At 50.6% G+C, this 17785-nt stretch overlaps 1 protein-coding gene across 4 annotated transcripts in view; it reads left to right on the forward strand.

Moving 5' to 3' along the window:
- The window catches only part of PLCH2 (phospholipase C eta 2), a 188550-nt gene that overhangs the window by 27847 nt on the left and 142918 nt on the right, over positions 1-17785 (forward strand). Inside the window, exon 1 of one of the 4 annotated variants that reach the window (XM_077311138.1) lies at positions 5266-5440. The exons of the other annotated variants lie outside the window; for them this stretch is intronic. Within the exon in view, the coding sequence (XP_077167253.1) occupies positions 5410-5440 (31 nt within the window). The 5' untranslated portion in view covers positions 5266-5409. Of the gene's footprint in view, positions 1-5265; positions 5441-17785 lie in introns of those variants that run through there. 4 annotated transcript variants of the gene reach the window in all.

Below are 17785 nucleotides of genomic sequence, written 5' to 3' on the forward strand. Positions count from 1 at the left end.
CAGGCAATAGGAACTTCACAGAGATCAGAGATGTCATATGGCCCTTGCTTCCCCCGTCCGACATCCTAGCAATTTTTCATGGAAACCTTACTGGGAACAGGCTGGGGGACAGCTGCTTCTCCCCGGCAGTCCTCCATTTATTTTTATCCTGACAGGGTCTTTGACGAGAGGAACGAACGTGATGCTTATTAGTCACTCGCAGTATTTTGCAGCTCTGAAGACGTCAGCGAGGTTCTCTCTCTCTTTCTCTCTCTCGTTCTCTCTCTGTTTTAATGAATAAATGAGCGAAGCAGACAGGGTCTCCCGTGAACCGGGGATCGGACGCGCTACATGGCTTCCCGTGCTTCGGTTAATGTAATTGAGCAACGTTATTAGTGTCTGCATATAGTCTGTAATTTATTTGGCGCACCTCGCCAAGGATATTGAGGAATTCCTCCCCGGCAAGCTTCAGCTCCTAGAAAGGCATTTCCTGAAAGGCAAGGCAAGTGAGCCGTACATATGCTGCAAAGAACGCAGAGACGGGACTGTTCCTGTCCAGCTCCTGGCACGGGTGTCGAGTGTGCAAGATAAGTGCTCTGGCCTTGGTTTTTAACTCGGCCTCTTGATTATCCATCTCCTTGGAGCTCCCCATCTCCATTATGAAATGTAGGCTGAGAAGGGGCCAAGGGACCAAGCCCTATGAAGATAGGTTGAGGGACTTGGGAATGTTCAGCCTGGAGAAAAGGAGGTTGAGAGGGGACATGATGAGCCCTCTTTAAGTATTTGAAAGGTTGTCACTTGGAGGAGGGCAGGATACTGTTTCTGCTGGCGGCAGAGGAGAGGACACGCAGTAATGGGTTTAAACTTCAAGTACAACGATATAGGCTAGATATCAGGGGAAAAAATTTCACATTCAGAGTAGTTCAGCAGTGGAATAGGCTTGCTAAGGAGGTGGTGAGCTCCCCCTCACTGGCAGTCTTCAAGCAAAGTTTGGATACACACTTTTCTTGGATGCTTTAGGATGGTTAGGGCTGATCCTGCGTTGAACAGGGGGTTGGACTAGATGGCCTGTATGGCTCCTTCCAACTCTATGATTCTATGATTCTAAGCTCCAGGTTCACTCCGACTTGTCTGCCGGAGGGTAGCTGTGTTAGTTCGCAACGGCCAAACAAAACAGAAGTCCGGCAAGACCTGAATGCAGCCCTTTTCAACCTTTTGACCCTGGAGGAGACCTTGAAATAATTTTTCAGGCTCAGAGGAGCCCCAGAAGTGATGTCAACTGGCCACGCCTCTCTGCCACGCCCCCACAAGTGACATGACGCCTGAAGTGACATCAACACCCATGTTAACAGGCAGGCTGGAGGACGACTGGGGGGGAGGGGAGAAGGGAGAGACAGGAGGCAGTTTAAGGTGGGAGTAGGCATGCAGGCTCCCCCCTTCCTAGGCGCTGAAACCACGAGAGAGCTCACTCATGCATGGGGGGCAGGAAGGGGAAGCAGTGAAAGTGGCCGGTGCCCTAGCTTATGGCCAAGTCCTTTAAGGCAGGAGGGGGAAAGCCGCAGACCCCCTCTGGAGCTTGCATGGACCCCTGAGGGTCAGCAGGCCCTTAGTTGAGAATCCCTGCCTTAATGGCTAATGATATTGATTTCAATTCGAGCTCTGGCGAATCAGTTCGCTTCCTCCAAGGAAGCGAGCCGTGACTCATGAAAGCTCACCTTGAAAGAAGCATTGTGGGTGCTTAAGGGGCCACTTGACCGTTGCTCGATATTGCACACCCACGAGCATTGTTTGATTTCGCAGTATTTCAAGGCGGGCTCCATTGTCTTGGGGACGCCGTCACGGGTCTTCCCGCGGCTGCCCAGCCCCTGCTTGCGGGTGCACAGGCCACCGGACTCCCAGGAAATTTCAGGGTGGGCTACTGGCCTAGAGAGCTGCTGATGGGCAAGGCTATTCCTTCTCTCAATGGCTGCGTTTTCAAGAAGCACACCTGAGCAGGAGGGGGTTTGTCACCGGGCTGGGAAATAAGCCATGGGAACAAAAATCAGCCGGTTTACCCAAATCAACACCAACCATTCTTGAATCTAATTTTAGGGGACTCCCCCCCCCCACCTCGACTTGCGAGCATCTGCTCTTAAAAAACATCTTGTGCTTTTGGGATGACACGAGGACGGGCTTGTCAAGAAAGAAGGTGTTGGCGGAAGGGGAAGGTCAAAGCGAGAATTTCCCTCTGGACTGGGGACCATCTCAGGGGGACGCAGTCTTGTGTCCCCTCTGGGCACAAGGGCCTATTGTCAGTACATACTCATGGCTTCTAGTCGCAAGCTCATTGCTTTAGAGACGGCATCAGCTGGGTTGCCAGGTTGGTCTGCGGTGGAAGAGCGAGACACAGGTCCAGCAGGAGCTTGAACACCAACAGGAGCCACAGGGTGCGAGCTTTTAGGAGCTTTTAGGAGCCAAAGCCCTGCGAATCAGGTTGGTCTTGAGGGGCTAGTGGGCTCGCATCTGGCTTCCCGTTTCTCTGATGATCGGCTTTGTTTCTGCTTTTGAGAGTGGTTAAGTGGTTAAGAGTGGGGGCCTCTCGTCTGGACAGGGTTGGATTCCCCACTCCTCCTCCACATCACGATGGGTATCAGTTTATTAATGTGGTTCTGGACCAGAAAACAGATTATAGTGCAGGTACAGAAAGTATGCAAAAGGTATTGGGTTATTTCAATTCCTCCTCCACATGCAGCTTGCTGGGTGACCTCGGGCCAGTCACAGTTTTCTCAGGGCTCTCTCAGTCCCACCTACCTCATAGGGTGTCTGTTGTGGGGAGAGGAAGGGAAAGGTCTTTCAGAAGCCACTTTGGGACTTCAGGGGGTGAAAAGCAAGGTGTAAAGTTTTCTCTGCTAAAATAGGGAGCTTCCTTCCTTCCTTCCTTCCTTCCTTCCTTCCTTCCTTCCTTCCTTCCTTCCTTCCTTCCTTCCTCCCTTCCTCCCTTCCTCCCTTCCTTCCTCCCTTCCCTTCCTTCCCTTCCTTCCCTTCCTTCCTTCCCTTCCTTCCTAAAACAGGCTCTGTTTAAATGACAGGGACCTGCCTGCCTCCGATGATTTGTGCTTAATCCGATGCTCTCTCGCTCTCTTGCTCTCCGCTGCCTCTCCCCAGAGCAAAATGGCCAGGCAGGATGACAATCTGTTTCTCTTGACCCCATTTCCCCAACCCTGCAATTTCCCATAAAACTGCACAATAGCAAAGTCTTAGCAAAGGAGAGGAGATAAAGGGGGGGGGGGAAATGCTACCAAGCGGCGAGTCCACGTAAAAAAAAAAAAAAAAAGGCTGTCGTTCTTCCTTCGAACACCTGGGGTTTCAAAGCCCGCCTTGCTGCGGAGGCAGAATGCCATCCTTCCTGGTTCGCCATTGTAGGCACTTGCTGATCGCCGGCGTATGGAGCTTTTAAGGAGCGCTCTGCATGCTCCGTATGAGCCTTGGGACGCCCGCTTTTTAAAAAGAGACGCTCTTTGCAGCTATCTTGAGGACTACGTCTCATGTTGTCCCTACCGTGCTGTCACAGTCGCTGCCAAGGCTTGGAACAGATTTGGAGGGACAGCCGGGGGTTGGTTCCCGGTCTTGCAAAGGGTCCTGGGTAAGATGCATTGCAGAAGCACAGGAGGGCAAGCCCTGCAGGATCAGGCCAGGGGTTCATCTAATCTGGCATCCTGTTTTGCACAGTAGCCAAGCAGAGGCTCTGGAAGGCCAATGGGCCATGGCCTTCCCCTGATGCTCCCTCGTAGCACTGGTGTTCACAGGCTCGCATCCTCTGAATGGGGAGGTGCGGTGCTCCCTGCTAGCCACATTCCCCCCCCCCCACAAGGCATCTTCCCCAAGGCCCTTCACAAACCTTGGAGCTGGTCCTACTCATCCCACCAGTGGCATCAAGGGTCAAAGGAAGGTCCAAGCTGGCACTCTGCTTCCTCTTGGGAACTGGCAGATCGCTTTGGGGAGACCGCTGGGCCACCTGGGGCGACCTCCCATGGATCGTGGGAGCTCGGGTTGGCAACCTTAAGGTGGGGGCTGGAGGTCTCCTGGGATGACCACTCATCTCCAGGTGAGCCGTTCTCCTGGAGAAAATGGGGGCTATGAGTGCTGGACTCTATGGCAGGGGTGGGCAAACTGTGCCTCACCAAACTGTAGCCCCCTCCCCCCCCATGGGTGAGATTGCAAATCAATGGGGGGCGGAGCAAAAGGAACGCAGGAAGTAGGTTCTCCAACTCCCTCCTCCAGATGTGTGCTGGGTTCTGAGGAACTCCAAAGCTTGCCTGCCCTCCTGCGCCACAGGTGCCTGCGCATTTCCAAACTCATCACCTTCATAAGGGGGATGTGGCTCCAAGGACCACAAGGAATGTGGCTCCAAGGACCATTTGCTCCGTATCCCCGATTTCCATTCGCAGCCGCTCCTCCCAGCCCCCATTGAACTCAACGGATGCGTGAAATTGCCACACACAACAAAAGTTACTCAACGGTAATTGGTTTAATGAACGAATTGGGAAGGCCGGTCATCGGCTCAAAACCCTTTGATAAGTTGATGGCCTAGTTTTTAATTTTTTTCCAGGGAGAGGCTCCCTGTCATGCTGTTCGAGGCCACTCCTGATTAGGGTCCACGGCTCTTGACCACGGGTTCCTGCTGCCCCTTGCTAGCGCCGTTAGCTTCAAGCCTAGGAAGGCCAAACCGCAAACTGGATTGCAATATGAAGTTAACCTGGGGGACTCACTGCCTCAGGATGCTATGACGGCGGGTGGTTTTGAACAGGTAGCTTTGAGCTGCGACGGCTAAAAGCAACCTCCAGGTGTGGGGGCATCATATCCCTCGGTCACAACCAGGAGGGTGACGAGGAGAGGGGCGTGGAGCTTTGACCTCCTTGCTTTTCATCAGGCTTCTGGCCATGGTGGGGAACACGATGCTGACTGATAGGGACCTTGGCTGAGATCTGGTCATGTCTCCGGCCCCTGTGGAGCCCATCTGGGTGCCTCCGCTCGCCAAGGTCTTGCATCTCCAAGGGGCACATCCTTCTGGCAGCAAGAGCCTCTGCATGGAAAGTGTTAATCATCCCTGCACAAACCTGGGAAGTGTTTTTATATACACACAAAAACACACACACACACACACAATCCCTCCCATTTGCTTTGGTCGGCTCCAGTGTTCTTGGGCGGTCAAGACGTCGGCAGCATCCAGAGTGGGGGAGCGAAGGCAAGCCAAGCCAACAGGCGACTCCTCAGTGGCTGGGCTAATAAATGGGATGAAATTTAAACTCCCTTCTCATACAGCGCCGGGTCTGGCACACGAGCTCCAGCGCGGGAGAGCGCGGGGAAAGATAATGCCGGAGTATTCATATTCTCATCCAGGCAATTGAAAGAGAGAGAGAGAGAAAAAGTCATCTAATCTAGGAGAAGACAATGGATTTAGGAAGCCTACCGCAAAAGCACAGTAGGTGGATTTAATCTTTTCCCCGTGATGTGTTTCTGCCTTTTTCTTTTTAAAGAAAGATACCCAGTGCTTCTGCTGGCACGCCGGAGCCGAATGGTCCTCTCTCACTTTGGCTGAGCTCGATCGAGGCGCGGCATATATTTGATTAAAAAGTCTCTCTCTCTCTCTCTCCCCCTGTCTGTCTGTCTTGTTCAGCGGTTCATGTCGCCCGCCCGCCAGCCACTTAGCTTGGAAACGCGAAGGTTTTCTCTTCACCGGAGACCGCGGCTGCTTCCCCGAGCCGGCTCCGCTTCCCATGGCTATGTTTTATTAATTGTTTCGGTGGCTGATTGTCAGATTTCTGTTTCCTTTTAAAAAGAGAACCACAGGCACATCTGCTGAGCAAGGCGCCGCTCCTCGGCTGCCGAACCGGTTGCGATACGGGTGGAGGGGAAGCAGTGCAGAGCGGAGGTGGGTTGCGCTAACAGGCGGGACTCATGCTCACCTTTGGTGCCCTGCCGGAGTTGCTTGTGGCAGAACATCCAAGAAACACCCTGGGTAAACTTTACCCATGGGGAGAAAGTGGCGTTTTGTGCAAAAGGGGCAGAGTGGAAAGGATGCGCACTTGGTTCGATCACGGCATCCGTGGCTCCGTTGCCTCCGGGGGAATCGTAAGGTTCTGCAGGGAGCCACGCAGATAAGGCGCATATGGTCTCGTGGGTGGGGTGGTCTTGGCAGTCCATTTTTTCCTTAAAGATGATGGTGATGTTTCCCGAGTGCTCTTCCCGGCAGCCGCTGCACGTAACTCACTTAAGCAGTAAATAGATGCCGTTAAATGTTAGATGAAGTTCCTTCTCCGATGCTCAGGGCGAGAGAAGGGGAGAGAGGGAGCGCGCACACATGTGCGCAAGAGAGAACAGTGTGCTCTGTGCCACGCGCATGTTGAGGGAGATGACAGCGTCTTCTTGCATTTGCCAGTTTGGGCACAGAGAAACCTTTTGAGTCTTTGGCAGTGGCTTGGAAAGGCATCGGGCATAACGCAGAGCATGAAGGCGTTTCTCAGGCTGGCACCGTTGACGGGTGAAGCCGTCATCCCGAACGCATGGAGCTGCATGCATAGTTAAACGGGAGGGCAGTATCTCCTGTCCCTGGGTCCCTGCAAAGCGATCCAGAAAGAGCTTGGAGGTGTTTTTGTGCTCCTACCAGCGTCTGGACTACAAACGCACAGCCATGCCAATACGGATGCCCCCCACATTGGGCACCAGTGGGTCTTCTCCATCTAGAAGGTTCCCTTCCCGCCAAAGTTTTCCCCGTGCTGAAATTCTGAGTGAATTCCAAGGGCCACACCATTTCTGAGAGCACTTGGCAGCAATTAGGTCAACCTGGAGGGTGGCCGATCTGAGCTCCTCGTTTCAAATTATATCCTGACGTTTCCTTTGGACAGTGCCTCCTTCGGGGAGGTGGTCCACTGGCCAGGTTCGGAGAGCTGACGGGACTTGCTCCTGCGTGCTGAAATGCACGCAAAGAGTTCTCTTCGGGTGGGGAATTGGTGCATTGCGGGGAAGGCTTGGCTACACTTAAATAAATAAATAACAGATTGATATCCCACCTTCCCTCTTGGTTCAAGGCAGCCTGTAGGAGCTGAATGCCAATACATGGGAACGATCTTGGTTCATGTAGAGCAGCCTTTTTCAACCTTTTGACCACTAAGAAACTCCTGAAACATTCTTCAAATAGTGTGAAACCTCAGAAGTGGCACGATCGTGTAGCATATGGTTGGGATGGACACCCATCCAGGGCCTCTCCCCTTCCAGGCCCATCATTGGCCACTTTGGGGGGGGGGGAAGCAGGTCAACATGACCATTTATGGCTATATCACGTGGTCCCACCAATGGCAGGCTCTGATTGGGTCCACATCAGCTTAGCTTCAATGGATGTTGGGTTTTTGGGGCAATCTGTAATGCGAAAGGGAATCGCACCTGGTGACCTCAAAGGACTTGAAGTCTACAGATCTGGCTTTCCTGGACAAGTTGGGGGAGGCAAGCATCTCCTTAAGGCTGAGAGACAGCTTGGTGTAGTGGTTAGGAGTGCGGACTTCTAATCTGGTGAGTTGTGTTTGATTCCCCGTTCCCCCACATGCAGCCAGCTGGGTGACCTTGGGCTGGCCATCTGACTGAGCTAAGAAGCTGCCGCTGTTAAGCACAATACCAAGCTTGGGTGCTTGGAGGGAAAGGAGCCCTTCTCCTGTTTTTAATTTTGCGAGACTCCTTCACCTCCTGTGGGGGGAGACAACCCACAGCTCTTCTGGCACACAGCTTTCAAAAAATAATGCTTCTCTCTCTCTGCACAGTGTCTCGACCTGTGCCTTTCAACAAGCAAATCGAAGCAGATAAACATATGATACATAAATCGTGTTGATATCAAAATTCCTCATCTTCTGGTTTGATTTGAACACCCCCCCCCCCAAAAAAAAAGATTTGGATTTTGTTTCTTCCCTACGAGGAGCAAACTGGCGAGCTTTACGTTTTTGCACCGGCTTGTCTTTTTCCTCCTGCTGAATGTTGCCTCATTCAAAATGAACGCAATGACCCAATGTTATCTTTGCGCATGTCCCTGCACACAACGGGCGTCGAAGGGACAAAAGGTTTTGGTCGAGGACAGTCCGGCTGACTGGCGGGGAGGACAACCGAACACGTGCCAGAAAATATGGTACAGGCGTTCAGATGTTTCGGCTTTTTCCCCATGTGTATTTTACTCCTTTGAAGTTCTGCAGCGAGGCGCCCGCCACAGGTGCTCCCACCTGAGTCAGACTAAATGGGCTGATGAGGGGAATCTGTGGAAATGAGGAAGGAGGCTGAGGTGCCTCAGTAAATCTGCAGGACCTGTCTCCGCAAGAAGCCCCCCCCCCCCCGCAAGCTGCAGTCCGTTCTCCGGTGCTTAGTCTTCAATGAGGTGAGGTTTCTCCCGACTAATAGCGCCCCCTCACAGAGAAAACAGCTCTAAATGGCTTAATGTCTTCCTTCTCCTCTCCTGGCAGTAGGTGCCGTTGGCCAAAGGTCATCCCCAGATGAAACAAAACAGGCCCTTGCATCTCAGCTGGCCGAAAAGAGCTCCTCAGTGATCGGCAAGTGGAGATTGAGCTGGAAGGGCATGCTGCTCTTTCCTGACACCCTGAAGCTAGAGTGCCAGCTGGTCAGGAACGAGGACTTTGTAGACTACCCTTCTCCCTTGTTCGCCTTTTGGCCTCCTGAGTTCATCCATCTTATGTTGGGTCGTCCTCTTTTCCTGCCAGCCTCAACTTTTCTGAGCGTTATGTTTTTCCCCCCATTGATCTAGAACCCCTTGATTTGTCTTCTTGGCTCCCTACGGGATTCGCCAAACTCTCCTCCAGCGCCGCATTTCGAATGAAAAGATACATTTAACAACAGACAAATCGGGTTCCAACGGCTAGCCGTTTCCATGCAGTAAGGGGCAGCCCACTTCTCTTTGGGGGTAGCTCCTGATTGAGATCGAACGGAGGAGAAGGGGCCACCTCCTCAGGGAAGCACTCAGCTTACCCCAAACATGCGCACGGCCGCAGAGCACCTTTCTAATTTGGGAGCGCCTGGAAGAGCAAATGCCGCAATCAGGGGGGAAAAAAGCAGATGAAAATTTGATTGCACGTAATTGCGGTGGGATGAAAATACACCCCAGCTGTGTGTGCCTGTGCTAATACACAGCTTGCCAACAAGGTGGAGAAGTTAACGTTGTGATTCCTCTCATAAGAGTCGGGCAGATCAGGTGGGGATGTGCCTGGAGATACTCTTGCTGTGGTTTGGGGTGGGAGGTGGTGACGGGGATAATCCGCCGTACATGACAAAACCATGCCTGATTCATGACAGTGCCACCCTAGGGACCATGGTTGGCCAAACTGTGGCTCTCCCAATGAGCATGGACTACAATTCCCATGAGCCCCTGCCAGCCTGTGCTGAACTTGACGGCCCAGTCTGGCGTGATCTCAGATCTCAGGGAGGTCATCCTTGGAGACCACCAAGGAAGTCCAGGTAGGCAATTGCCAACCACCCTTGAATGTGTTTTGCCTTGAAAACCCTACAGCCGTGCTTCTCAACCTTCCTAATGCCGCAATCCTCTTTCCACCATGGGCTTTGTACATGTGGACAGTTAACGTGGCTCAGCGCAGCATTCAGAAAGGCCATGGTTCTGATCCCTGGCCTCTCTGACTAAATCTTGGGTGTCAGGGCTGGGAAAGTCTACTGCCTGAAGGCATGCTGCCAGGGGAAGACGGTAATCCTAAGTGACATGGAAGGGTGGCCTGACTCCATGCAAATCGGTTTCTTATGTTCATCTGCGTTCAAATGTGATCTCTGGCCGCGGGACTCAAGGAATCTCACTGTCTTCCATAATTTCCTAAGAGCAAGCCGGAGCTTTTTTATTCCTTGCTTGCCTCAAAATTACATAATGCACCAGGAAGCTAAATATATCCTGCAGCTTCCCCTGTCACTTCTGAACCGACACACAGGCGCACAAGCGTCCGCACGTAACGCTTCGGGATCCACACGTGTCCGCCTGCGCGGCATTCGTCGGGTTTGCAAACGGAGGGGGAGCAAAGGTTCAGAATCTTTACGCTGGGCGGCCGGCGAGCCCTCAAGAACAATCAGGTCATGGAGAAGTTGGCATGCTGGGGCAACCAGTTCCTCTTTAACAAAATAGTCATTAAGGAACAGCAATTTGGGTCCGCCTTGGGCAGTCTTGAGTGAGAAGTGCAAGGCAGGCAGAAAGCCGTCAGCTCTGTCCTAATTTTTTTGGTGCATAAATTCAGCCCCTCTGAGAAAGAGCTCGTAACGGGGGAGCAGGAAGCTGGCCTGCCAATGAGGGTCACAGCCATAACGAGAAGAGGTCATTGCTCGAAGAAGCTGCATCCTTAACAGGAGAATAATCCTCCCCCCCCCCCCGTCTCCTCCTGCCCCTTTTTCATTTTGGCTGGTTATTTCAGAATTTCATTCTGAAAAATAATCACGGGAAGCCGATGACTGTACGTAGAGGTTGGCCATGTAAATGGAGAACCTATCAGGATTCCGGATTGTTAGCCAAGCTACCCCTCGTGGCTTTGCTGCACCTCTTAATCTGAAAGGTCCATATCGGCTTAATTATTTTGCACCGGTTTGTTTGGTTTGTTGATGGCCTTCGAAGCATTTCCACACTCTCTCGCCGAGAGAAGAGATACAATAACATGGAGCTTGGAGCAAGGGTTCCCAGAGATCACTTTTGAATGTATTTGCTGGCCAAAAAAGAAGCTATTTTTGACGTTTTGTTTGGAGCAATGGGACCAGTTTGTATGAATCTGACTGTGGCTATCAAGACACGGTGACCCCTAAGCATAATGCTGCTTTGCAGTCCCATGTAGGTACAACAGGTTATAGCACAGATGCTGCAAGATGCTGGTGGAGGATGGAAAGCGAGCAATACATGTTGGGAATGAGTCGAACGCAAGAACTGCAGGACTATGGACAGCTCCCAGGCAGACAAGTTGCTCTGATAACATTTAGGGAAGAACAGAGCCCTTTTAGAGCTGGTCAGACCTTGAATGTTGCTGCACCCTACGCATGAGGACGACCACTGTATGCTCAGGATGTTCTATGCTCTCTTGAGAGACCTGTTGGCATCCCAGGTGGTCAGTTGTTGAGATCCTTGGAGCAACTGGGCTTCCTGATTAGGTGGTCTTTGCAGTTGGCTGCTAAGTTTCCCTTTGTGCAAAAAAAAAAAATAAACAAGGACATTCTAGCACCCTGAGATCTGACATCCTCCTAGCTGCATTTTGGGTTTTAGGTTTTCTAGAATGGATGCGCTCCCAGGTGTGCATTGGTGTCTGAGTCATCATGCTGAACAAAAGGTGTGAAAGTGCCTGTTTCTTGAGTATTGGTAGTGATAAGAGGGAAGCCTGAGGTCATAGTTAGGGATACGAACACCCACCAGTGTGGATCATGTTCTAGAATCATAGAATTGGAAGGGGCTATACAGGCTATCTGGCCCAAACCCCTGCTGAAGCAGGGTGATCCTTAAGCATCCATGTTAAATTAATGCCCAGCCACTGCTTAAAGACAGCCAGTAAGGGGGAGCTCACCACCTGTTTGTAAACAGAGAGCAGATTGTCTTATAATCATTTTCAGACTGTTCGGTAGTTGCTTCACTGTATTTCTTCTTAGCTGTGCAGTGCAGCGCAATTGACTTTTCATGCGCATGCGCTCTTTGACAGTCAGGTTGAGTTCTGCCGTTCTCCCGTCCTTGCTGCATAACTGCTCTGCTCAGCAAGCAATAGCTTAAGCCAGTCAATCATAAATAAATATTAGTCCATCAGAAAAAAAAATTGCTGTTTAAATAAAATCCTACCCTTCAACGTTTGTCCAAGAAACCCCTAGGGATTAGAATGTTCGCCAAACAGTTTGAACGGCCAGGGTCTTTACATATGTACGTTTTTCGTAAAACCCAACGCAAACCTGTTTTGACAGGCAGTGTGGTTGTTCGGCACGACCTGAATGGGCTGAGAGATTGGCCCACATCTAATTGACACCTTGAAAGATACTAAATTTAACATGGGAAGCTTAATTTAGTGAATTTACAGTGGAAGTGAGATTCACATTGTGATTTCCTAATTCATAGCACAGTCTCTGGACTCCTCTAGACCAGGTCTAGAAGCGATGTGCCAGAGCCTTCCAAATTTGTAAGATCCACGTGGGTTTAGATGCCGCGTTCCATCCAAAGAGCAAAGCATCTGTGCCAAGGATGAGGATCCATGCTGTGTTTAAAATTCCCAAACTGTGTTGTACATTTTCAACAATGGCTCTTGTTCAATAGGGTCATTCATCTTTAATAGGAACTGAAATCCGTTTCATGTAGATGCTCCACCGGTATCACGTTACGATGCCAAAGGGTATCTTCCCGGAATGGTATCCTTGAAGCCTTGTTTTTAATCAAATATTTGCATTTTCTCTTTAGAGAACCCAAAAAGGAAGAAAAGGGAAAGGGAGGAGGAGGAGGGGGAGAACCCTAATTAAATCAAAGGAAGAATGTTGCTACAAGATCTTCTCTCCCAGTAGCCAGAAAGAAGTTCAAAGTTGCCCCATGCGAATAAAAGGAGTGTTTGGGGGTAGAGATAAGATGGGGGGACGTCATGTGGATTTAATTGGTCCCTTGATAACCGTGAGAGCTTTTTTTTTTTTTTTTAAATAGACCAATTAAGTGATTTGGGACAACATGTTGTATTTTCCGTAGCTTCGTTTCCTAACAATTCCATTGTGGATCGCTGTTGGGACTGCAGTATACAAATATCCGTGTGTGTGTGTAAGTACAGTTAGGAAGAATGTAGTTACAGAGGGTTCATGTCTTAGAATTTCACGTCATACCTTGAAAGTTACGCCCACCTTTCCAAAAACAGATGCAGAGAATACTGCTTTTGACCATGACTCACAACCCTGAGAATCCGGGTGGTCAGAAGTTTAGCATCAAGAGCAGGCCGAGCTTAGGCTAAGGAAAAGGATCCAGTCCCCAAACCTTTGAGAGGGACCTAGCTGGAGACGTGGCTTGGATCGAAAACCGCAGCCTAGGAACGGTTTTGTCACGAGATAAAGAGAAAACTGTAGTACACATGAAGCAAGTGAGCATGTAAATAGCTAAACTCGGTACTCTTTGAATGTGTGGCCAGCCTCCTTCCTCTTCTTTTGGGGAGTGAGTCCACCGGCTGCATTTCTGTCGCATGCTTTATGCCTGCGCTTTCCCCACAGATAGGTCCGTGTGCAATTTATCTGCAGCCCGCGCAAGGGATCCAGGGCCGCTGCTGGTGCTCTCAGCGGCTCACTCATTACGAGCGATGATGAAAAATCGATATCCATCTATGCTCGGCAAATGAACATCGTTGGCATAACGAGCTGTATTCTTTTACGGCGGGGCTCGCATCGGGAGAGGCAACGTGAGGCAGGGGCCTGGTGACCGGGAGAGGGGGTGTACGGGGTTCTCGGTCTGAGGTGCAAACGAGGAGGAAAGGTGTTTGCTTGGGATTGCCAGCTCTGGGTAGGGAAATGCCTGGTGACTTTGGGGGTGGAGCCAGGAGTGGGCGGGGTTTGGGGTGGGGAGGGTCTTCAGTGGCGTATGATGCTATATGGAGTCCATCCTCTAAAGCAGGGGTAGTCAACCTGTGGTCCTCCAGATGTTCATGGACTACAATTCCCATGAGCCCCTGCCAGCGAACGCTGGCAGGGGCTCATGGGAATTGTAGTCCATGAACATCTGGAGGACCACAGGTTGACTATCCTGCTCTAAAGCAGCCATTCCCGCAGGGGAACTGATCTCTGTTGCCTGGAGATGAGCCATAATTTTAAGGTACCCCCAGGTCCCACCCGGGGGCTGGTGTCTCTGTTGCTCCATAGTGTTGAAGTGCTGTGCACTGATATCCTATTGAATCGTTGTATTTCCAAAATTAAGTCAGAGTTGGAGCATGCACACTTTGCCACAGATTTAGGTTCCTTTGCATCCCACCCACCCCCTTGTGTTTCTGACATGTGCTTTAACAACACTGCAAAAAAGCAATCTGGATGTGAGTACCCATCAAGATTGCAACATGTCCTGCAGGGTTTTATCAGTGGCGCTTCTCATGGATTAAAGCGCCACGAAGGAAGAATCTTGATTCAAGTGTAGATGGCATCAGATTAAAGATTGCTTTTTTTGCAGTGTTTGCACTATGATACAATTGATGCAAAGAGACCTTTGGAAAGAAGACCAAGAAGAAGAAGAAGAGTTGGTTTTCATACCCTGCTTTTCACTGCCTCAAGGAGTCTCAGGGCATCTTATAATCACCTCCCCTTCCTTTTCTCACAATAGACAACCTGTGAGGCAGGTGGGGCTGAGGGAGCCCTGACAGGTCTGCTCTGGGAGAACAGCACTATCAGGACTGTGACTAGCCCAAGGCCACCCGGCGGCTGCATGCAGAAGAGCAGGGAATCAAACCCGGTTCGCTGCTGCTCTTAACCACTACACCCCGCTGGCTCCAAGCAAGTTGGCAGCCCAAAATCTGGGAAGAACAGACGCAAATGTTGATTTTTGCTTCCTGCAAACAAGATGGCTTGTTTGCAGCATTCTAACACTGCATTCGATCAGCCCTCTCCAGAGGGTGGCTAAACAAAATGCACATTAACATGCAAATTACTTTGCAAACTTGGGTTGGCTTTGTGGCGAAAGGTGCTGCTTCCTCGGGGTCTTCAGCTTTCTAGAACTTCCCTGGAGCTGCTTGTTTGCTTTCTCCCTCCTCCTTTGAGCCCTGGATATTGACTGTGCTTAATGGCTTAAGAGGATTAACCGTTCACCTATCCTGGCAGCAGTTTTCATTTCTTTCACTCCTGGGTGACCACGGAGGCCGGAGGAGGCAACATCCCACCCGGAGGACTGATCCCGCCCCACTGAAGTCATTTGGGGGGGGAGTCGAGGAAACAAGTCCTGTCTTAAACCGCTTTCACTTCTATCATGGGTGTGCCTCAGTTGGAACCGGAAGGTTTCCATGTAAAGAATGAGAACTTGATTTTTAGAATGAGGGAAAGTCTGAGGTTGCTCTGCAGAGCCCATCAAGGAAAAGCCATTCATAGAATCATAGAATCATAGAGTTGGAAGGGACCTCCTGGGTCATCTAGTCCAGGGATCCTCAACCTGTGGTCCTCCAGATGTTCATGGACTACAATTCCCATGAGCCCCTGCCAGCATTTGCTGGCATGATCAGTTCCCCTGGGGGAATGGCTACTTTAGAGCAGGGGTAGTCAACCTGTGGTCCTCCAGATGTTCATGGACTACAATTCCCATGAACATCCATGAACATCTGGAGGACCACAGGTTGAGGATCCCTGATCTAGTCCACCCCCTGGACTATGCAGGACACTCCCAACCCTCTCGCTCACCCCCCCTTGAATCTTCACAGCATCAGCCCCTCCCCTTCTCACTCCCTCCAGCCCCACCATTGGCTATTTTGGGAGGGGGAGTCGACATGACCATATATGAAGATGTGTCATGTTATAATATTTCCTCGCTTTGTATACAGAGCATAGTAATGCATGCGTGCACACACACATACACACGCACATTTAGTCTGTAACCTTCATGTGCTACACTGTAAGGAGATGTGTTTTTCCCCTCCTGAAAAAAAAAATATTTCACCCAGACACTCAAGCTTTTGTTTTGAAAATAAGAACGGCTGAGAAAGCGGGAGGCAGAGACAAAATGAATTTGCTCGGGTGAAAAGCGGGAGTAGATTGAATCTGGCTTCTCGGAGACTTTTCTGCTTCAGCATCAGTTGAGCTGAGAGTTGGATGTGAATTTCTGGGGTGAAAAGATATCGATCTAGAGAAAGTCTGTTTTTCGTCTTTCCGTTGAACTGCAATGATTGAAGCCCAGGATATAAGATTTCGACACAATTTTGGGCGTTTTGTTTTTCTCGGCTACTTGCATTGCGGGAGTGATGCCTGGGGTGAAATTCCATCTTTGGTGGGAAGCCGGCTCAGTCCTCCTTTCGAATTGGCACCTCTGAAGTTTTACTCTTAAACAGAAGAGCGTCTTGGTGAATTGTCTCACGGCACGTCCCACCTGGACTGCTTGCCAATTGCCAGGTAGATGCAGATCAAGAGAGCTGATTCTGGGTGAATCTGGTCAGCCCTCTGGTCTCTTGGGTTGGCCTTTTATCCCAGAGATCTGAGATAAATCTGCACCCTTATCGGTCTTTTTGCCTGGTTTTCTCCTTTGGAGGCGAGAGTTTAGCAAATGAAGCTCCTCCCTCCGCCTTTACTTTTGCAAGCAGGGAAAAGTTTCTCCCGCTATTCAAACAGATGACAGCTCTTCAAAATCATGGGACATGACAGGGGGAAGGGAAGTCTTGTGGATCCAGTTTTTATTTTGCCCACATCTCTAAGCTCAGGTGAAACGACAGCCCATGGGGTTCGTGTGTAGTGCTAGGATTGGATTCACCCAGGAGCAAATCTCTAGTCAGCCCGGAGGACGGCTTCACAATAAGCGGGGCGGTGTGGTAGGATACAGTCCATAACAGTTGCCAGTTGTCGCGGTGTTCCTCTCAAGCAGTATTGATTGGAAAGGAGTTTGCTCCTTGCCAGTGGCATCTGATCAAGGGAGTTCTGACTCGTGAAAGCTCATACCCCAAAAATTGTTTCTGCACCTGCCGACCCGTGTCAGGATTCAAAAGGTGCCTGCAGGTTCAGAAAGGCTGGGAGATGTGAGGTCAGACCCAGGTTCAAACTGCCATTTGGCCCTGAAACTCACTGGTTGACTTTTGACCCATCACTCTTTCTCAGCTTGACTTCGGCAACGCATCTGTTAGGATAAAATGGTGGAAGGGCACCATGGGCAGGAGAAAAATCAGATGAATGGGTGGACAAATCTGTTCATCTTCTGAGATCTTTGTGGGAGTCCCTTCTCAGGTGACCCCTGCCAGAAGAGGCGAGATGGATGGAGACCAGGGACATGGTGGTGAGACCTTGGAAGGCTTTTGGCAAGTCATCAGCCTTGTGCTTTCCCCCCTTTTGTATCCCGTTTTTTTCCCCATCCTGCTTTTGCGTGTGTTTCACGGTGTGTACGCCGGGGCGGTTTCCTTGTCTCGCCGCATTTCTGGTTGCTCTGCTAGGATTTCTCTGCTCCTTTTCTTTGTCTTCTGTCGTTGGGTTCCTGTCGTTGGTGCATGAGATGTCTCCAATGGCTCCTTGTGCAAAAAGCAAGGTGTTAATTACTTTGGAAAATGTATTATTCCCCTCCCACCGGTGGGCCCTAACCGACGATGCGGTAGAGGGCCTGCTTTCGGCAGCCAGCGCCTCGTTCCACGGTGATGAAGAGCTTCTTTTGGTCTCTCCCCCCCCCCCGCCCTTTGCATGTAGAAGCCAGTCTTAACTCTGCCTCTTCATTAATACAATTTTGTCAGGAATTAAAGGGGGGGGGAGGGATATAATTTTGCGGCCGCTTTTGACGGGGTGGCTCCGAGACGTCCTCTGGGGCACATTTTGCATTTTGCTTTCATGAGAACATAAAAGAAACGTTTTGTTAATTAAGAAAAGCCGCGCCGCCGCTCGGCATTACCGAGGAGTAAGGGTTCGCTCCCCCAGCCGCTATGGCTCCCGATGGACCGAACGGGCAGAGCCAGCACAAAATTGCCGGGGCTCATCTCGGATGTGAACGCTCAGCATCTTAAAACGAAAAACAATCAGGAGCTCCTTGGTTAATTTCTCTGCAATTGTTTCATCCCAGTTGAATCTTTATTATTCCACGGCGAGCTCTTAAACAAACACGAATCTGCCTTCAACCCATGGCCTTCAACCGGGGTTGCCATTCCCC

This window comes from Paroedura picta, chromosome 15 (genome assembly GCF_049243985.1).
Source record: "Paroedura picta isolate Pp20150507F chromosome 15, Ppicta_v3.0, whole genome shotgun sequence".
In the NCBI taxonomy this organism is placed as follows: domain Eukaryota; kingdom Metazoa; phylum Chordata; class Lepidosauria; order Squamata; family Gekkonidae; genus Paroedura; species Paroedura picta.